General features: G+C 51.4%; 1 protein-coding gene across 1 annotated transcript in view; it reads right to left on the bottom strand.

The window, feature by feature from the left end:
• Positions 1 to 23714, bottom strand: part of FIBCD1 (fibrinogen C domain containing 1) — a 979992-nt gene that overhangs the window by 599277 nt on the left and 357001 nt on the right. The window contains exon 3 of the mRNA XM_078646209.1: positions 22033 to 22192. Within this exon, the coding sequence (XP_078502335.1) occupies positions 22033 to 22192 (160 nt within the window). The remainder of the gene's footprint in view (positions 1 to 22032; positions 22193 to 23714) is intronic.

Here is a 23714-nt window from a genome sequence, read left to right as displayed (position 1 = left end):
TGTAAAGTCTCAGGAAGGTCAGGCACGGACCCCAGCTGCATGGATTCTGTATCTAAAGTCTCAGGGGGTCAGACAGGGACCCCTCTGCATTGATTCTGTATGTAAAGTCTCAGGTGGGTCAGGCAGGGACGCCCGCTGCATGGATTCTGTATGTAAAGTCTCAGAGGGGTCAAGCAGGGACTGCCCGCTGCATGGATTCTTTATGTAAAGTCTCAGGGAGTCAGGCAGGGACCCCAGCTGCATGGATTCTGTATGTAAAGTCTCAGAGGGGCCAGGCAGGGTCTGCCCTCTGCATAGATTCTGTATGTAAAGTCTCAGGGGGTCAGGCAGGGACCCCCGCTGCATGGTTCCGTATGTAAAGTGCCAGGTGAGTCAGGCAGGGACCCCCGCTGCATGGATTCTGTATGTAAAGTCTCAGGGGGTCAGGCAGGGACCCCCGCTGCATGGATTCTGAATGTAAAGTCTCAGGGGGTCAGGCAGGGACGCCCGCTGCATGGATTCTGAATGTAAAGTCTCAGGGCGTCAGGCAGGGTCCGCCTGCTGCATGGATTCTGTATGTAAAGTCTCAGGGGGAGTCAGGCAGGGTCTGCCCTCTGCATAGATTCTGTATGTAAAGTCTCGGGGGGGGGGGGGGTCAGGCAGGGATGCCCGTTGCATGGATTCTGTATGTGAAGTCTCAGGGGGTCAGGCAGGGATGCCCGCTGCATGGATTCTGTATGTAAAGTGTCAGGGAGTCAGGCAGGGACCCCTCTGCATGGATTCTGTATGTAAAGTCTCAGGGAGGCCAGGCCCCCCCCGTTGCATGGATTCTGTATGTAAAGTCTCAGGGGGGTCAGGCAGGGACCCCCGCTGCATGGATTCTGTATGTGAAGTCTCAGGGGGTCAGGCAGGGACCCCCGCTGCATGGATTCTGTATGTGAAGTCTCAGGGGGTCAGGCAGGGACCCCCGCTGCATGGATTCTGTATGTAAAGTGTCAGGGAGTCAGGCGGTGGGACCGGCTGTGGGGGGGGGGTTTCGAGATACAACCACAAGGGAAAATTAAATAAATAATTAACTTTCCCTCGTGGCCGTCTCTCAAAATCCCCCCCAACCAGCCCCACCACTCTTACCTGCAGCGGCTGCTCGTAGACCGTGGGTAAGTGTATGTGAGGCTGGTTGGGGCCCACACAAGGAGGCCTTACTTCTTAGTTCCTGTCAGAGCAATCGATCAATCAAGTGGCTTATAAAGCGCTGCTACTCACCCATAAGAGCCAGTGATGGTGATTGCCTTAGGTGGAGAGGCAGGTGTTCCAGGTCATTGCTGCGAGGAAGGAGAAGGATCTTCCCCTGGCCATGGTCTTGCAGAGACATGGGATGGCAGCTATGGCTAGTTGAACGGAGCGGAGTTGCGTGGAATAAGAGGCGGTGGTTGAGGTACGCAGGCCGAGTGTTGTGCAGGGCTTTGAAGGCGTGTGTGGGGAGCTTGAAGGTGATTCTTTTGTTGACTAGGGGCCAGTGGAGGTCTCTCAGGTGGCTGGTGATGTGGCTGCACGGGGGATGTTGAGGATGACGATAGCAGAGGTGTACTGCGCGCTTTTCAGTTTCTTGAGGAGTTTCCGTGTGATGCTAGTGTAGAGTGCGTTGCTGTAGTTTAGTCTGCTGCTGAGTGTGTGGGTGACTGTCTTTCTGGACTCAGAGGGGATCCACTTGAATATTTTTTGGAGCATGTGGAAGCGGGATGATGAGACGGCATTGATCTGGTGTCTCATGGTTGGTGAGGAGTCCACGATGATGCTGAGATTTCTTACGTGGTCTGTGGGCGGAGGTCCTAGATCTGCAGGCCACCAGGAGTCATCCCAAGCGGAGGGGCTGGAGCCCAAGATGTGGACTCTTCTCTGAGTTTAGTTTGAGGCAGCTGTCCATTCAGGTGGCAACAACCTCCATCCAGTCGTGGAAGTTGTTCTTGGGGACGGAGGGTGCATTGGCGAGGAAGAGGATCAGCTGGATGCCGTCGGCGTAGGAGACGATGTCAAGTCCGTCCTTCCTGATGATGACTGCGTGCAGGGCCATGTAGATGTTGAAGAGAGTGAGGCTCAGGGAGGAACCCTGAGGCACTCCACAGCTAATTTTTGTGGTTTCAGAGTGGAACGGTAGTAGCCTGACTCTATGTGTTTGGCAACCGAGGAAGGATCGGATCCATTCTAGGGGATTTTTTCAGATGCCGACGTCATGGATCCTTGTGTATAGGATGCGGTGAGAGATGGTGACAAAGGCGGCCGAGAGGTCCAGGAGGATGAGGGCTGCAGTTTTGCCTCGGTCGAGGAGGGTGCGGACATCATCTGTGGCAGCGAGGAGGGCGGTCTCTGTGCTGTGATTGCTTCGGAAGCCAGTTTGGGAGAGGGCCAGGATGTGGTCCGCTTCGATGAACTTGGAAAGTTGGGCGTTTATGGCCTTCTCGATGATCTTGTCTGGGAAGGGGAGAAGAGAAATGGCTTTGAAGCTCCTGAGGACCTTCGGGTCGGCAGAGGGTTTCTTCAGCAAGGGGTTGATCTCTGCATGTTTGCAGTCTTCAGGTCAGGTGACGGAGTTGATGGAGCAGTTGATGGGTCGGCAGAGTTCGGGCAATGGAGGTGCCGACTTTGTTGAAGATGTGGTGTGGGCAGGGGTCCGAGGGTGATCCTGAGTGGATACTCTTCATCATCTTGAGGGTGTCATCAGCGGTGAGGGGAGTCCAGCTGAGCAGGGTCTGCTGGGGTCTGTGTCATTAAGTGCGGTGGTTGCGAGTGGGGTGAGGGTGTCTTGGGTATCACGGTTGTTGAAGTTGTCATAGATCTCCTTAATCTTGCGGTGGAAGAAAGGGCTGAGGATGTAGCAGAGGGCTTGGGAGGGTGGGATGTCTGTTGTCGCTGTGCTGAGTTTGGCGAAATCTTTGACCACAGTGAAAACTTCCTTGCCATTGTGCCCGTTGGCATTGATCCTTTCTTGTAGGGCATCTTTCTTTGTTGTTCTGATGAGGCGGTGATGTGTGGTGACAGCGGTTTTGAAGGCTGAGTGGTCTTCCAGGGTCTTGCTGCTCCTCTATCTCTTTTTGAGCCAACTACAAAAGCATCTGGACTCATGCAGGGTGGTGGAGAACATACTGGCTTTTTTGGAGTATGGTTTGCCTGGCACTTTTTTGATAGGAGCCAGTGCATTGGCGCCTGTTGGAGAGACATTGGTGGAGGTTTTGAGCTGAGGTATTAGCATCGGCAGAAGTCGGAGGTTGGGATTTTTCTGAGGGAGGTGGTGCTCTGTTCTTCGGTGACCTTATTCCAGCTTCTGCAAGGATAGGAGTGGGCGTGGTGGTGTATGGTGGGTTTGGTGAAGGAGAAGTGGATGCAGCGGTGGTCGGTTCAAGGCAGCTTGGTGGTGTGGCTGAAGGAGACTTTATCGCTGTTGGAGAAGACGGGGTCAAGCTTGTGTCCTGCTGAGTGGGTTTGAGAGGTGACCCGTTGTCTTAGTCCAACAGCAGGGAGGTTTCCCAGCAGGGACGATGTTTTCTTGTTATAGGGCTATCCAGATGAAAGTTGAGTAGGATGAAGTAAGAAGAGGCAGAAACATGGACTGCGATGAAGGTTGGACGGGGTCCAGGAGGTCTGTAGATGAGGGTGCCGCATAGGGTGGTGTTCGGGTTGGTCTGAACCTGGAAGTGAAGGTTCTCCATGTTGTTCATGTGGTCGTCTGAGTGGATGGTGTGGTGGAGGAGATTTTGTGTACTGTGGTGATGTCTCCACTCATTTTGTTGCAATGTGGCTCGTTGGGGAAAAAGGTAGCACAGTGCGAGGCGGCCCAATTAGGCTACGGTGCGGACTCCGGCTCCAGGAGGAGCGGGGCCACACGGAGTCAGGCGGCACAGCACAGGCTTGTTTAAAAGGGGAGGTCTTTGAGGCGCATTCAGCGACAGCTCCAGCGGTGGGGACACAGGCAGGTCAGCACTCTTCAGCGAAGGCAGGGGAAGAGGCCAATGGTCCTGGGGCTCAGGTCAGGGGGCCAGCTCACTTCCAGGCCCTTGGAGATACGCTTTGAAACACAGGTTTGGTAGAAAGAAGAAATAAAAGCAAAGTCTTTCTGCAGAGTTTCTTCCTCTCCTTTGGCAGCAAGGTTTCCACTGTTGGTCAGTCCCGCAGGATAGGGACAGTCTCTCTCCTTCAGCTTCCTTTGGTTCCTTCTCCTCAGGCAGAGGGGGCGTCTTGGTTCACAAGCAGGATCTGATTTACAAGGAGCAGGGCTCCTACTTTTATACATCATTTTCTTTGTTCTTACAGGCCAGGGGGGCCTCTGCATAACTTCTTTCAGTCTCTGAGCACTATGTTGGTGTGTTCTGGCTTCTTCTTTCAGTGTGAGGGGCAGGAACATCAGACGCTCCACAGGAGGTGGAGCCAGCATTGTGTGGACAGGGGCAGCCAGGAGTACCTTGATGACAGTGCTTCGCCCTTCCTGGGCCAGGTGCCGGCTGAGTCATCAGTCGCTCCCCAGGGGGCGGAGCCAGCATTGTGGTAGCAGAGCACAGCCCTATTCAGAGTCCAGGGGCACTCCCACCTCCCACTAAGGTGTAATCCTTGCATTCACCACCTGTCATCCCCCAGCCCTGTCACTCACATATCCAAGACAGCCAGATACACATCCTAGCAGAGGCGGGCTGAAATGGTTAGGCAAGCAAATGCTAGCTTTCTAAAAGTAGCATTTGCAAACACAGGATATTAAAATAAACTTTACTAAAAGAAGTATTTTATTATTCTGAGTTCAGGCATACTAAACTTGACTTTCTACCATGTTCCCTGAGCCTGCTGGGATTATAGAGTGTAATAATTCCAGCAGCCCATCTGGCCTAAGAGAACAGGTAGCCTTACAATAGTGAAAACCGAATTTGGCTGTAAATCTCTATTAGGACATGCGACAAACATCAGAGTATGTCCTACCTTACACTTACAATGCACCCTGCCCTTGGGCCTACCATAGGGGTGACTAATATGAAGTTAAGGGAAGGTTTAGGGGCTGGCAAGTGTGTGCACTTGCCCAGCCAGCATGACAGTCCCAGACTGCACGCAGGTTCTGCAGTGGCAGACCCTAGACACATTTTTAAAAGGCTGCTTCTGTGGGTGGCACAACCAGCACTGCAGGCCCACTAGCAGTATTGGCATTTACAAGCCCTGGCACTCCTGGTGCACTTTACTGGGGTCTGACAGTAAATCCAATGAGCCAATCAGGGAAATCAATCACAGTCACATTTTACTTTGGGAGCACTTGCACTACGGCCCGGATTGGCCGTGGCACAGTGTCCTGAGCAGCGGACACCAGCAAAACATCTGAGGCACATCAGCAAAAAGTGGAAGGGAAACTCACGCCAAGGTGCCAGGTCTAACACGTGTCCCCTCCAGCTGAAATGTGGGGAGAACTACCCTTCCCCAGGGAGTTCCGCATCACTAAGGCGGAAAAACCTGGACTGACCGTCAGCATTGTCGTGATCTGTGCCAGGGCGAAGTTCCACCGTGAAGTCCATACCCTGTACTGAGATGGACCACCTCAACAGTTTTGGGTTCTCACCCCTCATTTGCATCAACCATCTGAGGGGCCTGTGGTCTGTCTGAACCCGGAAGTGGGACCCAAACAAGTAGGGTCTTCGCTTCTTCAGTGCCCAGACCACAGCAAAAGCTTCTCGCTCTATTGCACTCCACCCAGGTTCCCGGGGAAGTAACCTCCTACTGATGAAGGCTACAGGTTGGTCCCAGCCCTCCTGTTATGCTTGACACGAAGGTTGCCCCAGAAGTACCAGGTAGGTGATGCTCTTTCCCTATACCCCCTAACCGGTTCACCATCCGACAGAATATAACACTGCACCGGAATAGTGATGCCCGTCAGGGGAACACAGGGAGACAAAACAAGGAAAGTGGGGGACAAAAGAATATGTAGATTTCTTCTTTACACCTGAAGGAGTAATTCCTGGAATCACAGAACGTCTGAATATCAGCTTCCTAGGGGAATGTAAGGAACACAGGTTAGCGCAGTAATACTAAGTGTAATTGGGAAGTGCAATAATAGAGAGAACAAATACCTACAGAATTGGGGTGTAAGGGCTAATCCGTGTACTTGTATAATGTGGAGGGAATGGTATCCAGGAATCGTAACTCTGTCTCCTGTAGAACACACAACAAGGTGAGGAAGCCTGTCTCAAAACATATGCAGGAATAATGAGCAAATACCTGCTCCTGCGTACCTGTGTATATAAACAATGAGCCTCGAAGAACCTGGAACTGGAATCAATACTCCTCCAGTTCCCGGTGACTTAGTATCAAAACCGGGACTAGTATCAATACTCAACTAGTCCCGACAATACCAAAAACAAAGTAAAGACACGCAGTCTAAATGTCCCCACTATCTGTATGGAGATCTCACGAAAATCATACAATAATCAAAACAACTCATCCCTAGAAGTCAGGGATAACTTCAGGACTCTTAAAGAAAACCGGAACGCGTGTAACAACTTGACATGCTTCCGAAAATAACCAAAATGCCAATGCGCGCACAATCAGATAACAGCAAGGGCCGATAGTACCTTAAGTGAAGTACCGACGCCCGGCGAAGACCCGACGGATCCCGCAGCTCGCCACCACCGTGACCCGGATCCGCAACACAGGAACCAGCAAAGGACACCGGAACGGAACGCGAAGCGTTTTCTGCAGGGAAGGGGGGTGGTTAAATGACGCGTCTGTACTCTCTGCGCATGCGTGTCTCTTCGCGCCTGCGCTGTAGACTTGCCAACCAGCAGGCGCTGACATTTGCCAACCAGGCGTTCGTTTACAGGCACGACAGTACACCCCCCCTACTCCACCGCCAATCGGTTTGGGTTTATTTGGATGTCTGCGATGGAATAGGCGTAACAACCTGGGTGCATGTATCTGACTTGCAGGTTCCCAGCTACGTTCCTCGATACCATATCCTTTCCAATGAATCAGGTATTGTAGTCTGCCTCTACTACGTCTGGAATCGATAACTCTTTCCACTTCATATTCCTCTTCTGCGTCTACTATCACCGGACTCGGACGTGGTTGGATGCGTGTATCTGATGCAACGGGTTTGAGGAGGGATATGTGGAAGACTGGGTGTATCCTCATTGTTGGAGGCAGGTCTAGTTGTAACGCTACAGGATTTATGACCTTGGTTACATGAAAGGGTCCCACAAATTTAGGTCTGAATTTACAAGAACCTCTCAAGGCCAAATATCTCGTGGAAAGCCACACTTTGTCTCCTGCTTGGTACATAGGCCCTGGTTGTCTATGGGTATCTGCGTCTTTCTTATATGTGGCCTTAGCTCTGTCTAAATTGTCTTGTATAGCAGTATGTGTTGTCTGGATTTTCTGTACCAAAGAAGTGACGGAGGGAGTGTTACAAGCTACTGACAGAGGAATGGGCAAGACTCTGGGATGAAAACCATGGGATCCATAGAAGGGTGTAAACAAGGTAGAAAAGTGATGACTGTTATTGTATGATAGCTCGGCTAACCAAATCATTTCATCCCACTCCTGATTTGACTGAAGAGACTGGCATCTCATAAATTGTTCCAAGCTCTGATTGACTCGTTCGGTTTGTCCATCCGTCTGAGGATGATGACTTGAAGACAACCGAACATCAATCTGTAATAAGGTACACAATTGCCTCCAGAACTTGGATACGAATTGCGTCCCTCTGTCCGTGATAAGCACAGAAGGAATGCCATGAAGTCTAATGATGTTCTGTAAAAAGACTTGTGCCAGAATGCTTGATGTAGGGAGACCCGTCAATGGTATGAAATGGGCAGATTTGGTGAATGAATCCACTACTACCAGTACAGTGTTGTTACCCTTCTTAGTGCGTGGCAATTCAACGATGAAATCCATAGACACCGTATGCCAAGGGCTTGGAGGCGAGGGAATAGGACATAAAAGGCCTACTGGTTTGGTGTGAGAGGCCTTGCCTTGTGCACAAATAGCGCATGTTTTAACAAAACGTTGTACGTCCTGATTAAGGGATGGCCACCAACAATAGCGCTTCACCAACTCTACCGTCCTCTTATACCCAGGATGCCCAGCTATGCCTTGTGTATGACACCAGTTCATTACAGTCTGTCTCTGAGAAACTTCAGGTAAGTATAGCCCATTGTGCACATAATGTAACCCATGTCGAGTCTGAGTGATCTGAGTCTTGAGAAAGGCGTCCACCTCTGGTTTTTGCTGAGCGCTAGCTACTTCTCTCAGGAACTGTTCCTCTGTGACTGTACCACCTATGATTTTCCTAGCCTCTATAATGGAGGGGGGATGCTCATCTATCGGTGGACTATCAAACCCCAAACGGGATAAGGCATCGGCTTTCCCGTTCTTCCTTCCTGCTCTAAAATGGATTTCGAAGTCATAGCCACCAAAAAACTGAGTCCACCGTAACTGTCTCATGGACAATGCTTTCGTGGTTTTCAGGTATTGTAAATTGCGATGGTCTGTTATGATGGTGACCGTATACCTGGAACCCATCAGATATTGCCTCCATTCTTCCAGCACCTTCTTTATTGCAAGCAACTCTCTTTCACCGATAGCATAGTTGATTTCTGCAGGTGTGAGCTTATGGGAGTAATAAGCTACAGGATGTAATTCCCCTGTTTCAGGGTTGGCTTGAGATAATACTCCTCCTACTGCCGCTTGAGAGGCATCAACCTCTACCACAAAGGGACTTTGCTGATCGGGATGTCGAAGTATCGGGGCCTCAGTAAAGGCTTTCTTCAATACCAAAAAAGATTGTTCTGCCTCTGGGGACCATACAAAAGAAGTATCCTTTCTCAAGAGCTTGGTGATGGGGGTTACAATTTCAGAAAAGTGTTCAATAAACCGCCTGTAAAAATTGGCAAAGCCCAAAAATCTTTGTATGTCCTTAACTGAAGTGGGAGAGGGCCATTGAACCACAGCTTGTACCTTGTGAGGATCCATCTGCAACCCCTGGGAGGATAAAATATACCCCAAAAAGGTCACCTTGGACCTGTGAAAGAAGCATTTGTCTAGTTTACAGTACAGGTAATTGTTCTCTAAACGTTGTAATACCGCTTGAACATGACCCTCATGTTCCTTCAATGTTACTGAGTAGATAAGGAGATCATCGATGTATGCAATGATGCAGCTATCCAGTAGGTCTTTCAATACATCGTTAATGAAATATTGAAACGCGGAAGGCGCATTGCAGAGCCCAAATGGCATCACCATATATTCGTATAATCCATATTTAGTGCAAAACGCCGTTTTCCACTCATCTCCTTCTCGTACTCTCACTAAATGATAAGCCCCTCTAAGATCTAATTTGGTAAAATACTTGGCATTCTTGACTTGATCTAGGAGAGAGGAGATGAGTGGTAACGGATATCTGTTCTTTATGGTTACTGCATTAAGGGAACGATAGTCAATGCAGCAACGCAAACCACCCTCCTGTTTAGGGATAAAAAAGAGTGCAGATGATGCTGGAGATCTGGATACTCTAATGAAGCCAAGGTCCAGCATTTTATCCAAGTATTCTCGGAGATAGATATTCTCCTTTTCAGTCAGGGCATATACTCTGCTCGTTGGTATACGAGCTCCTGCCTGTAGGTCTATCCTACAGTCATACACCCTATGAGGGGGTAGACTGGTGGCTTCCTTGGCATCAAAAATCGAGGAATACCGGTGATATATCTCAGGTAGCTTTGCATCAGGTTGGTCAACTTGTTCGTCTATTTTCTCGTCCCCTGGTCCCTGATCTACTGGAGTCTTCAAAGGTTCCCTCTCTGTAGTATGTAAGATAGTGAGGGGTGTACTGCCCAGTATAGAAGCAATGTTGTTCTTGTGATCCTGACAAGACACGTCATTGAACATGATCTCTTCCTTCTGCCAATTAATGGTAGGGTTGTGACGTCTCAACCAGGGGAGACCTAAAACCACTGGGAATTGCGGGGATTGAATGATATCAAAACAAAGGAATTCCCTATGGGCATCTGCAATAGTTACCTCCAATGCTTCGGTGGTATGTGTTATGGGGCCAGATTTTAAAGAACTCCCATCAATGGTATATACCTCTTCCAAGGTTGTTTTAGGTATGTAGGTAAGATGGTTTTCTTTGGCCCACTTCCCATCTATAAAGTTACCGGAAGCTCCGGAGTCAATCATTATTGCGACTTCTAGCTGTTGAGTTGGGCTTTGCAACAAAGAAGGTACAAAGAAATGGCTCTGTGAGTGAACTAATGAGGAGACAATGGATCCTGAATGACCCGAGGCCTTAGTCTCTCTGGGCTTCGGGTCCTCTAGTTTTCCGACTGTCTTTTTGATTTTGGTTTCACGGGGCAATCCCTCAAAAAATGTCCAGCTTTACCGCAATACAGACACAATTTAAGGTTCCTTCTGCACTGTTTTTCCGTTTCACTAAGGGGGCCCTTAACACTCCCAATCTGCATAGGTTCAGTACCATCGGTACTTCCTTCGGGTTCGGACTTGCTTTCTTTGACGTGTATCCTATTGAAGTCACCTTTAGACTTATCCTTCCTTCTCTCACCTAAACGGTGATCCAATTTTACTACTAGGTCAATGAGCTCCGGACATGTGTCTGGGGGGTCCACTACATGAGCTAAGGCATCTTTTAACTCATCACGCAGTCCTTTATAAAACAAGGCACTGCGCTTCTCACGAGGCCATTCTGCTTCTGCCACTAGACGGTGGAACGTGGAAATGTATGTGGCTAGATCTTTGGACCCCTGTGTAAGTGTCAAAAGCTCGGTATCTGCTGCATGGGTGAATGTGTGTTTGTCAAATAATTTCCTTAATTCCCTCTTGAATGCATTGTAGTCTAGAAGAAGGGGATCATCTCTCTCAATAAAGGGTATAGCCCAATTAGCCGCAGGGCCTCCTAAGTATGACAAAACGAAGGCCACCTTGGCTTGATCATTGGGGAAGCAGGTCGCTTTACACATGAAATGTAGCTGGCACTGACTAATGAAAGCGGCACATTCGGCTGGGTCACCGTTAAATCTTTCGGGAGGAGCTAAGGGTATAGGGGGGGTAGGAGTAACTACTTGTATGACAGGCGTTTGTGATCCTGCACTTCCTGCCCCACCATCTAAGTCCATCCTATCCAATCTATCTGATAATGCTTGGGTTTCTCTCTGGAGACTACCCATCATGTTTGCCAAATCACCTAAAGTCACCTCCATGGTACTTGGGTGGCAAATCAATTAGGCTTCGCGTTCTGTTATGCTTGACACGAAGGTTGCCCCAGAAGTACCAGGTAGGTGATGCTCTTTCCCTATACCCCCTAACCGGTTCACCATCCGACAGAATATAACACTGCACCGGAATAGTGATGCCCGTCAGGGGAACACAGGGAGACAAAACAAGGAAAGTGGGGGACAAAAGAATATGTAGATTTCTTCTTTACACCTGAAGGAGTAATTCCTGGAATCACAGAACGTCTGAATATCAGCTTCCTAGGGGAATGTAAGGAACACAGGTTAGCGCAGTAATACTAAGTGTAATTGGGAAGTGCAATAATAGAGAGAACAAATACCTACAGAATTGGGGTGTAAGGGCTAATCCATGTACTTGTATAATGTGGAGGGAATGGTATCCAGGAATCGTAACTCTGTCTCCTGTAGAACACACAACAAGGTGAGGAAGCCTGTCTCAAAACATATGCAGGAATAATGAGCAAATACCTGCTCCTGCGTACCTGTGTATATAAACAATGAGCCTCGAAGAACCTGGAACTGGAATCAATACTCCTCCAGTTCCCGGTGACTTAGTATCAAAACCGGGACTAGTATCAATACTCAACTAGTCCCGACAATACCAAAAACAAAGTAAAGACACGCAGTCTAAATGTCCCCACTATCTGTATGGAGATCTCACGAAAATCATACAATAATCAAAACAACTCATCCCTAGAAGTCAGGGATAACTTCAGGACTCTTAAAGAAAACCGGAACGCGTGTAACAACTTGACATGCTTCCGAAAATAACCAAAATGCCAATGCGCGCACAATCAGATAACAGCAAGGGCCGATAGTACCTTAAGTGAAGTACCGACGCCCGGCGAAGACCCGACGGATCCCGCAGCTCGCCACCACCGTGACCCGGATCCGCAACACAGGAACCAGCAAAGGACACCGGAACGGAACGCGAAGCGTTTACTGCAGGGAAGGGGGGTGGTTAAATGACGCGTCGGTACTCTCTGCGCATGCGTGTCTCTTCGCGCCTGCGCTGTAGACTTGCCAACCAGCAGGCGCTGACATTTGCCAACCAGGCGTTCGTTTACAGGCACGACACCTCCTCAGTCATCTGTGAGAGAACAGCCCCTACACCATGCTCTGAAGCGTCTATTTGCACTAGAAATTCCTTGGAGAAATCAGGAGCCAAGAGCATGGGCGCCGTGCACATGGCAGTTTTCAGGGTGTGAAAAGCCTTCTGACAGGTGTCAGTCCAGATCACATTCCTGGGCTGCTTCTTAGAAGTCAGCTCTGTCAATGGGGTCACAATAGTGCCATAGCCCTTGACAAACCTCCTGTAATACCCAGTGAGCCCCAGGAAGGCTCTCACTGCAGTCTGGGTCTTGGGGGTTCCCAAGCCAGGATGGTCTCAATTTTGGGTTGCAAGGGTGCCACCTTGCCTCTCCCCACTTGGTGTCCCAAGTACACCTCTGAACCCTGCCCAATATGGCATTTGCTTGCCTTGATTGTGAGGCCTGCCTTGCACAGTGCCATCAACACTTCCCAGAGGAATCGCAGGTGTTCTGGCCAGGTGCCTCTGAACACTGCAATGTCATCCAGGTAGGTGGCACTGAACTCATCCAGCCCAACCAACACCTGGTTGACCTACCTCTGAAAGGTGGCAGGGGCATTCTTCATTCCAAATGGCATAACCCGGAACTGGAAATGCCCATCTGGTGTAGAGAATGCTGACCTCTCTTTTGCCCCATCGGTCAAGGTGATCTGCCAGTACCCAGACGTTATAACAAACGTGCTGAGGAACCGGGCAGCCCCTAGCCGATCAATGAGATCATCAGCTCTGGGGATAGGGTCCGCGTCAGTCTTCGTGACCGAATTGAGACCTCTGTAGTCCAAACAGAACGGGAGTTCAGGTGTGGCTCCCGGCGCAGCAGCCTTTGGGACCAAGACCACGGGGCTGGACCAAGGACTGTTGGAGGACTCAACCACCCTAAGAGCAAGCATTTTGGAGACCTCCTTCTTGATGCAGGCCCTGACCCTGTCAGTTACTCTGTAGGCCTTATGCCTCACAGGTAAGCTGTCTCCTGTGTCCAAATCATGGACGCACCAATCCGTGACACCAGGAACCAGGGAGAACAGACCTGGAAACTGCCCCAGCAATTGGCGGCAGTCTTCCTGTTGCTCAGGCGTCAGGGTGGGTGAGAGGTTAACTCCATCCACTGACCCATCTTTCTCAGAGGCTACCAAGAGGTCAGGAAGAGGCTCAGACTCCTCCTCCATTCCATCATCAGTTGCCAACAACATGCCCACTTCGGACCTCTCCAAGTGGGGCTTAAGGCGGTTAACATGTAGGACCCTCAAAGGGTTCCTGGGAGACTGCATGTCCACCAAGTAGGTTACCGGACTCTTGCGCTCCACAACCTCAAATGGACCTGTCCACTTATCCTGAAGTGCACAAGGCTCCACTGGGGCCAAGACCCACACCTTGTGTCCAGGTTGAAGCTCTACCAGAGTGGCATTCTGGTCGTACCACCGCTTCATCTCTTCTTGGCTGGCTGGCTTCCAGATTTGCCTCAGCAAGTTGCCTGAATCGCCTGGACTGGTTTCTGAAGGCCAGCATGTAACTGTATACATTCTGGGGAGGTTTCCTGGGAGATTGCTCCCAGCCTTCCTTTACCAAACTCAGAGGTCCTCTCACTGGGTGACCATACAGCAGTTCAAAGGGGCTGAACCCTAGGGACTTCTGTGGCACCTCACGGCATGCAAAGAGACGCATGGCAAGAGGACGTCCCGCTTACGCCTCATTGGACCTTCCAGGCCCATGATCATGCCTTTTAGGGTTCGGTTGAATCTCTCAACTAACCCATTTCCTTGGGGATGGTAAGGGGTGGTGAACTTGTAGGTTACACCACACTCTTGCCAAAGGGACTTCATATACTTGGATATGAAGTTGGTGCCCCTGTCGCTCACCACCTCTAGAGGGAATCCTACTCGTGAGAAAATTCCCATCAGTGCCCGTCCCACCACGGGGGCCGGCACTGTCCTCAGAGGGATGGCTTCAGGGTACCGGGTGTGATCCACCAAGACCAGGATGAACCTGTTGCCCATGGCTGTCTTGGGGTCCAGAGGCCCAACAATGTCAATACCCACTCGCTGGAATGGAGTACTGACCACGGGGAAGGGTTGCAGAGGAGCCTTGTGCTTCCCTACGCTCTTAACACTTGCCTGGCAAGTCTGACAAGACCTACAGTGAGCATCTGAGCTCTTGTGCATTTGGGGCCAATAAAAGTGGGTGACAAGCCTGTCATAGGTCTTGTCCATCCCCAAATGTCCTGCTAACGGCACATCATGAGCCAGCCCCAGTAGGGAGGCTCTGAACTTCTGGGGTACCACCAGCACACAGGCTGACCCAGGTTCAACAGCCTTAGGCTCTGAATACAGGAGGTCATTCTCCCAGTACACATAATGTGTCTTGGCCTGAACACCATTGGCCTGGTCTGCAGCCTGCTGCCGCATACCCACGAGAGAAGGGCATTCTTTCTGCTCCCTGCAGAATTCCTCCCTGGAGGGGCCTCCTTCTTGCTGCCAATGGGTCAGCTCAGGCAGGTCCCCCAGTTCAGCAATCTGTTCCCCTGTAGGCTCCAGGGCATCCCCCTCAAGGTCTGCTTCCTCCTGGACCGTGGGAACTTCAGGGGCCAGTTTCCCGCGCCCCCTGTGCCTTCTCCCTAAGGCTGGTTCCTGGACCTCTCCTTCAGGCCCCAGGACCTCTTGAGCACCCCTACTGGCTGCCATTGACCGGGTGGTCACGCACGCCCAGTCAGGCAGACCCCCCCATCCTCAGGTGAGTCGTCTTCTCCACCTTTTCCCAAGGGGAGTGTTGGACCCGGGCCTTTGTGGCTGGTTCACCCCTGAACTTTTTGCTTTTGATGGCGTTCATGATTTCTGGCTTGGCGCACTTTCTCCCTGGGTCCCAGTGCGTGCGTGTAGTATGGCTGGCCTGCCCTCCCATAGGAATGCATGGGGAATGTGTGTGTCCCTGGTAGTTCCTGATGCGTGGGGAGTGCAGGCTCGAGTCTGGTATGTCTGAACTCGTGAGAGTGAATGCTGCGAGATGGTGTATGCGGCATGTATGTGTCTAGAAGGGAAGTGCTACTTCTGGACATTGAGATATGTGTGCAGCGAGGGTGCTGGAGCGTGGTTGGCTGGAGCTGGCTGGCATGCCAGGCTCCAGGAAGTCTGGATGGGTCTGCCCGGTGGTGAGTGTGAGATTAGCATGAGTGATGTGTGGGAGGAGTGTACCTGTGTCCTGGATGGGCTGGGTTTTCCCCACACAATGCTGGCTCCGCCCCCCTGTGGTGTGTCTAATGACCCTAGCCTCCCCAGTGAAAGAAATGGGTGGTTGGGCCATCAAGAGTGCTCCAGAGCCAGCTGTAACTGGTTTTCCCCCCACCCTGCACCCTGAAACAAAGGATTTGTTAGTATAAGAAGGGACTGTGTCCCCTTGGAAAATGTTCTGCTTTTGGATCCTGCCAGAGGGGGCTGTTGCTGCTGCTGGGGCCAGGAGGACCGCCACTTGGGGTGTCTCCCTGCCTGGAGACCCAGTGTGCTGGCTCTGGCCCAGCCTTGCCCCCCCTGCCTGCCTCCAGCCCCTGCTGGAGCCTTGTCCTGTCCTCCAGTGCTGGGGAGCACTGAGGACTCCTTGCCTGCAGCTCTGAGAGCGCTGCTCTCTGCCCTTCAGCGCTGGGGAGCGCTGAAATCTCCTACCTAGCGCTTGAAAGCGCTTTATTTTGGCCATAGCGCTGTGAGCGCTGTGTTTTCGTCCTGTGGCGCCTGCCCTTCGTTGCTAGCGCTGCTAGCGCTTGGTGTGCACAGCCGGTGCCCACCCGGCATCTGATCGCCCCGTGTGGTGAGTTGGCGGCGCGGGTGCCAACCGCTCATGGCCGCTTTATTTTGCCCGCTTTCGTAATTTATCACGAGGGAGCCCACTCCTCGGATAATGGGATCCCGCCTGCCTGCCTGCCTAAAGCGAGCCGCCGCGCTGCCCGCGGCGACCCGGAAGTGGTTGGCCGGCCGGCCAATCAGGTAGCGGGCCGACCGGAAGTCCCGCCTTGCAGCCGGCGTCCCGCCCCTGGGGCTCCCGAGGACGAGGGAGAGCCCGGAGCCCAGCGAGGAGCAGGAAAACCGAGGAAAAGTGTGTAGAGAGCCCCCGAGGAGCGGGAGCTCTCGTGCAGAGCCGCCGCCCAGGAGAGACTTGGCTGGGACCCAGCGCGAAGCCGGTGAGTGTGGCAGTACTGAAGGGAGGGGCGCCGGGACACATTGTCGGTGTCCGCCCCCCCCCACCCCTTTTCGGTAGCGCGAGATAGCGCTAAAGTGCGGAGTGAAACCACGAGGGCTTCAAGAGAGCATTTCATGGTGTAGAGCCGGTTGAGGCTCTTGGGGCTGTTGCCCCTGCTCTGAGTCCCCCGTGAGGGACTCCCCCGAGGCCAGTTCTTTGGTCGTGAGCCTGCGAGGCTCCCAGCCCCCCTTTGTGCAGAGTCCCCCGAGGAGGGACTCCAACGGGCCACAATCGTGTTGATGAGCCTTGAGAGGCTCGGGGGCATAGTATTTGTTGAGAGCCAGAGAGGCTCTGGGGTGCCACAGCCATTTCTCTAGAGCCCAGCGAGGTTCCCCCGCCCAGTGAGGCGACCTTCCTTCGTTCTGCGAGCCCAGAGAGGCTCTGGGGGTGCCATTTGTTTTGAGAGTCCAGAGAGGCTCCCGGCCAGATGTTGTTTCACGAGCCCTGAGATACTCAGGGGCATAATTGATATTCAGAGCCCAGTGAGGCTCTTGAGAGACAGTCAGTTGGGCAGAGCCTGCGAGGCTCCAGCGTTGGCCCATTATTGATGCACCAGTTGCCCAGCACTTTGTGGGCAGCTGCCACGTTTAGGCCCTGATATTGGGACACAGGGACAGTCACAGGTGGTGACTTGTGAATTGGGTGCCATTGCAATTGTACTTTTCTTACACCTCTGAATGGGTAGTTTATTCATCATGTGTGGTGCTTTTACACCTCTGAATGTATTGTGATGCATCATGTGTTTCCTTCCTTAGACCCCTACAGGTATAGCGATACTTAGGTGGTTTCCTTCTTGTTAGTACAGGTGGTACTAGCGAGGCCCAGGTTCCTTGTGTGATCTCCTAAGATAGTGAGGATTGCATAGGTGGTGCTCACCTGGTACCAGAAGTGACTGGTTGTGTGTTACAAGTTCTATTTTTGTGCTACAGTAATTTTATTCTATGATCTAAAGTGCTATTTCTGAAAGTGTTACTTCCAAAAGTGCATACCCTTGACAGTGGTCCAGGTGGCCCTGTCCTGTACATAATCCCTTGTAAATTCTGCCCGTGCCTCTGGCACATTGTAAAGTGTGTGTTTTATCTAATGTATGTTTATTGTAATACAAGGCTATTTTTATGTAACCTTGTGTGGAGTTTCCTTTGTGGTGGGTCCTGGGGGTTGTTGCTGGGTGCATGCGCAAATACTTAACTTACATCGCCTCCAAGTTTAGCCTTGCTGCTCGCGCCACGTTACCTAGAGGGTGAGCAGGGGTTATCTTGGCGTGTAACTCCCTTGCCCTGACTTGGGAGTGGTGGTCTCTGACTGACTTTGGCGAAAGCCCTGGCCAGGTGTAATCCTTGCATTCACCACCTGTCATCCCCGAGCCCTGTCACTCACATATCCCAGACAGCCAGATACACATCCTAGCAGAGGCGGGCTAAAATGGTTAGGCAAGCAAATGCTAACTTTCTAAAAGTAGCATTTGCAAACACAGGATATTAAAATAAACTTGACTAAAAGAAGTATTTTATTATTCTGAGTTCAGGCATACTAAACTTGACTTTCTACCATGTTCCCTGAGCCTGCTGGGATTATAGAGTGTAATAATTCCAGCAGCCCATCTGGCCTAAGAGAACAGGTAGCCTTACAATAGTGAAAAACAAATTTGGCTGTAATTCACTATTAGGACATGCCAACTACATCAGAGCATGTCCTACCTTGCACTTACAATGCACCCTGCCCTTGGGCCTACGATAGGGGTGACTAATGTGAAGTTAAGGGAAGGTTTAGGGGCTGGCAAGTGTGTGCTCTTGCCCAGCCACCATGACAGTACCAGACTGCACGCAGGTTCTGCAGTGGCAGACCCTAGACACATTTTTAAAAGGCTGCTTCTGTGGGTGGCGCAACCAGCGCTGCAGGCCAACTAGCAGTATTGGCATTTACAAGCCCTGGCACTCCTGGTGCACTTTACTGGGGACTGACAGTAAATCCAATGAGCCAATCAGGGAAATCAATCACAGTCACATTTTACATTGGGAGCACTTGCACTGCGGCCCGGATTGGCCGTGGCGCAGTGCCCTGAGCAGCGGACATCAGCAAAACATCTGAGGCACATCAGCAAAAAGTGGAAGGGAAACTCACGCCAAGGTGCCAGGTCTAACACCAGTGATAACCGGCTGTGTGCAGCCTATCCTCGAGTCCGGCCAGTGACTGTCGGCTCTGTGCACCAGACCATCAAATGCTGTCTGTGTGAACCAGGCCAGTGACTGATGGCTGTGTGCACCAGGACAGTGACTACCGGCTGTGCGCACCATGCCAGTGGCTGCCGGCTGTATCACCAGGCCAGTGGCTGCTGGCTGTGTGCACCAGGCCAATGACTGCCAGCTGTGTGAACCAGAACATTGACCGCCTGATGTGTGCAGCCTATCCTCGAGTCAGGCCAGTGAATGCAGCCTGTGTGAACCAGGCCAGTAACTGTCGACTGTGTGAAGCATATCCTTGAAGGAGGCCAGTGACTGCGGGATGTGTGCACCAGGCCTGTGACTGCCGAATGTGTGCACCAGGCCAGTGACACACACACACAGCACACACATGACACATATAATTCACATGCACACATTCCCCCTCATGCATAGACACACACATACACACACACACCTCATACACAGACACCCACCCCCCACTCACACACACACAGAACCAGTAGGCGGGTAAGTTGCAGACAAAGCTACATCTAACGTACCCTCTGGCCTATGCCAGATTGTTAACGCGTGCACTCGGGAAATGGCCGAAGGGCCGGTAGCCGAGTTCTAGCTGTGAGCTGCTATTTTGGCCAGCCAGGGGGCTGTCTGTGCTGTTAGGATGCCGCCAGAGGCCCAGTGGGTGCCTGAGTGGCCTTTCTTGAGACAGATGGGTGGAGGTGTCACTCCCTTTCTCTCGCTATGCTGATTGAGCGGGGGCAGGGGGCCTGAGCAGAAGTGGTCTCACTTGCATTTGTGCGTGGCTCAGCAGGGTGAACTAATCTGTGCATTTTTTTTTCTAAGTCAAGTTAATAAAACATGCCCCCACCCCCTTTCTTTTCATAAAACTTCGCTGAAGCAGTGATTTGCGGAATGGCAATCCTCAAATGTGGGCCACTTTTTTTGGTGGTGTGCCCGGGCCGATTTTTGATCCCAATCCAACCCTGCCTATGCTGCATCAGATACAGTCTTCACATTACTGCAGGATATGCTGTCCCCCCATATTCCACCTGCCCCAGGGGTCCCCACAGATGAGCCCCCCCTCACAGTATCCCAAGTAGTGTGCGAGCCCCAGATGAACCCACCACTGGAATATGCAGTGCATGGTGGGTTGGAGACAGACTGCCCTCTACGGCAGGATGTGCCAGCCCCCACATTCCTCCTGCCCACAGATGACCCTCCTCCAATAGACAGAGGCAGTGGCCGAGCCTCAGATGAACCCACCCCTGGACTGTGCTGTGTATGGTGTGTCGGCAGGGCGTAGCTTGGGGTAAAGGGGGGGCTTCAGATTTCACGCAGGGTTATTTTGTTAAACATTATATGAGGGGGCTTAACACCATCGATGCTGGTGACGGAACCACTCCGTCACCAGCCACGGACGCGCTGTGCTGGTGACGGAGTGGTTCCGTCACGGCCCGGCTGCCGCGCCTGTGCGGCGCTGATTTCGCGCCTGCACGGCGCGTTCTATTGAGCGGGCGGGGCCGTGACGGAACCACTCCGTCACAAGCACAGCGCGCCCGAGGCTCATGACGGAGTGGTTCCGTCACAAGCATGGCGGTGCTGCGCGGCCCCCCCTCCCCCAAGGGGTTAATGGGCGGTGTAAGGAGGGGAATGGGTGAATTTTTAGAGGCCTAAAAATATTTTCCAAAACTAATCAACATTTTATGGGCCTTCAAAACAGGGAGAGGACAGTGTACGTGTGTGCATATGTGTGTTTGCCAGTGTGGGAAGGTAAACATTCCAGGTGAAGGTCGACAGACACTTTACCAAGCCCAGCTAAAAGCACTTGTACCCTACTAGTTACAAGAAAATACACATTTTAGGGCCGTGTACCATCCCAAACACCTAATTATGTTTAAATTATCATTTTCTATAATATTTTTTTTAATTGTGTATTTTTGACATGTACTGTTATTTATGATTTCTGTAAACCTTTGATTGTATTCAGATCATCTTCTATATTATCCTTTTACTATTTTAATGAATATTATTTATCATTATTATTCTTTATTACACCTTCATGTATTTATGTATTAAAAATAACTGCATATACGAAGTATTGTTTTTATGATCATATTAATCTTTTTCTTGAACTTGAAAAACATCCCAATCACCCCCCCCCCCCCAAGCTACACCCCTGTGTGTCAGATGCCACCTGCTGTCTCCCAACTGTCCCGGGGAGCCCCACAGATGCCCCACCCCCCAGTGCTGGATTGGAATTAAAAATCGGTCCGGGCACTCAAAAAAAGTGGCCCACGTTTGCATATTGCCTTTCCTCGAAACACTGCTTCAGCGAAGTTTTATGAACACCTGAAAACAGGTGAGGCCACTTCTGCTCAGGCCCCCTGCCCCCGCTTAGTAGGCACACATTAATGGACTGGCTCAGCGAGAGAAAGGGAGTGACACCTCTGCCCCTTGATAAAAGGGAGTTAATGGGCGCCCACCTGCCTCCAGAAAGACCACTCAGGGCCCCACTGGGCCGCTGGCGACATCTGAACACACTAGACAGGATGTATGTCATTACAACGCATGCTTTTACAACGCATGCCATTACAACGCAGGTTTTACAACGCAAGTCGTTACAGCGACTTGCGTTGGGGGGCGCTCGATAGTGAATAGTTTAATTTACTATTCCAACTCCAGTCCCCGTGGATAGTAGGGAAGGTGTTGGATAGTAATTAACCTATTCCCTATCCTAGAGCGCCCTCCAGCGCAATTCGTTGTAATGACTTGCGTTGTAAAAGTTGCGTTGTAATGGTAGTGTGTTGTAAAAGTTGCGTTATAAAGGATGTTTCCCCACTAGACACAGCCCAAATCATCCCCCCAAGCTGCCAAAAAAATGCCCACAGCTGGAGCTTCAATACTGGACCCTTGGCCATTGCCCGAGTGCCCGCCTTACCGATCCGACCCTGCCCAACACACACACATGGAGCCAGGCAGTGGGCGAGTCCCGGACAAACCACTCTCTAACGTATGGTGTGCATGCTGTATTAGATGCAGTCTACACTCACCCACAGGATATCCGGTCCCCCTACATTCCACCTGTCCGAGGACCAGGGGTACCCACAGATGACCTCCCACAAACATACACAGACAGTGGGCGAGCCCCAGAGGAACCCACCCTGGGCTATGCGGTGCATGGTGTGTCCACTCTCCCACAGGATATCCGGTCCCCCCACATCCAACCTGCCCCGGGGTCCCCTCATATAGGTGACGGGGAGTGAAGGGGGTGGCATGGCAAGCTGGCATCGCGCCTCACCATTGGGGCATCCTCGTGGCCGCACCCCCTTGGCGGGGGCCCTTTGCAGATCCGCCTTTAGTCGGGGTCGGGTCACCCCCCGCTCCTTGTTCACACTGTCCAGGACATCGCTGACCGAGCTGACCAGGTGAGCCGTGGTGATCTGACTCTCGGACAGCAGCTGTGGGGTGAAAAGGTTACATGGAGTTAATAACCAACATCATACACGGGCAACCAATCAGATCCTAGAGGTACAGTGCACCGACCCCAGCACAAGCCCAGACCACTGCCCCGGGACAGACCCCAGCATAGCTGAGGGCTAGAGAGCCCAGACCCCAGCACTGCCCCGGGCAGACCCCAGCATAGCTGAGGGCTAGAGAGCCCAAACCCCTGCACTGCCCCGGGACAGACCCCAGCATAGCTGAGGGCTAGAGAGCCCAGACCCCAGCACTGCCCCGGGCAGACCCCAGCATAGCTGAGGGCTAGAGAGCCCAGACCCCAGCACTGCCCCGGGCAGACCCCAGCATAGCTGAGGGCTAGAGAGCCCAGACCCCAGCACTGCCCCGGGCAGACCCCAGCATAGCTGAGGGCTAGAGAGCCCAAACCCCTGCACTGCCCCGGGACAGACCCCAGCATAGCTGAGGGCTAGAGAGCCCAGACCCCTGCACTGCCCCGGGACAGACCCCAGCATAGCCACAGGTAGAGGGCCCAAACCCCTGCACTGCCCTGGGATAAAGACCCCAGCATAGCTGAGGGTAGGGCGGGTCAAAAGATATGTGGGACCACGGGCAGAATAGGATCATGAGAGGCCCCTATAATGTGCATAAGATTTAACCTTACAGGAAGTGACATCATAGGAAGTATATCAATTGGCCATTATTTATATGGCGTTGATGAAGCTACTTTGCAAGAAGCTACTTAGCTAGTTTGGATATCAGTAAAATGGTTACAATAGCATTAATAATTGTAATAAAATATGTACACAGATATTAATTCTCTATTATTTCGTTAAATTAATTAAACTTGGTTATTCTTTTCTTGAATGGGATGAATGAAAATGATATGCAAACCAGGCATTCTGGCACTAAGAGATGTCCCAAAGAGAGGTGCAGGCGTTACTAATGTGGAGAAAGGACAGGTTTAAGTGCTTTTCCAAAAGAATAGATTTACACCATAGCTCAAGAGGGAGATAGTTCCAGTCCTGCCTCCAATCAGGGCTATCTAAATTTCAGGATGGCACAGGAGTTTGGTCGGCACAGAGTGTGGGCTTCTGGAATGAACGTAAGGAGTGCTGTAGGTAGAGAAACCCCTGTTTTATGGAGTGCACAACGACAAATGGATAGTGCCTTGCAGATGGAGGGTTTCAGACCAAAATCCCAGCTGACAGCAGAAAGGCGAGAAGAAATGGGATAGCGATGAAGCAGACTTAGAGGAGGAGCCTAGCACGGTACTGAATGATTTGAAGGGTACTGAATTCAAGAAAGCAGGAAGCCAAGAAAGAGGGCATTCTGATGATCTAGTGAGGAAATAATTGACAGTACAGCAGCCTCACGGTAGTGAGAGGGCAGAAAAGGAATGATTTTCTGTTGCTTATGGATGTAGGAAAGGCAAGTGGATGAAATATGGTTAATATGTTCTGAAAAAAAGAGAAGATGCTGGGAAATTAATCCAAATTGTTTGCTGACTCTGCCAATGTAGCCTTA

Source organism: Lissotriton helveticus, chromosome 5_1 (assembly GCF_964261635.1).
Source record: "Lissotriton helveticus chromosome 5_1, aLisHel1.1, whole genome shotgun sequence".
NCBI lineage: Eukaryota > Metazoa > Chordata > Amphibia > Caudata > Salamandridae > Lissotriton > Lissotriton helveticus.
Note: the sequence above shows the minus strand (reverse complement) of the source record. Positions and strands in the feature narration are given on the sequence as shown.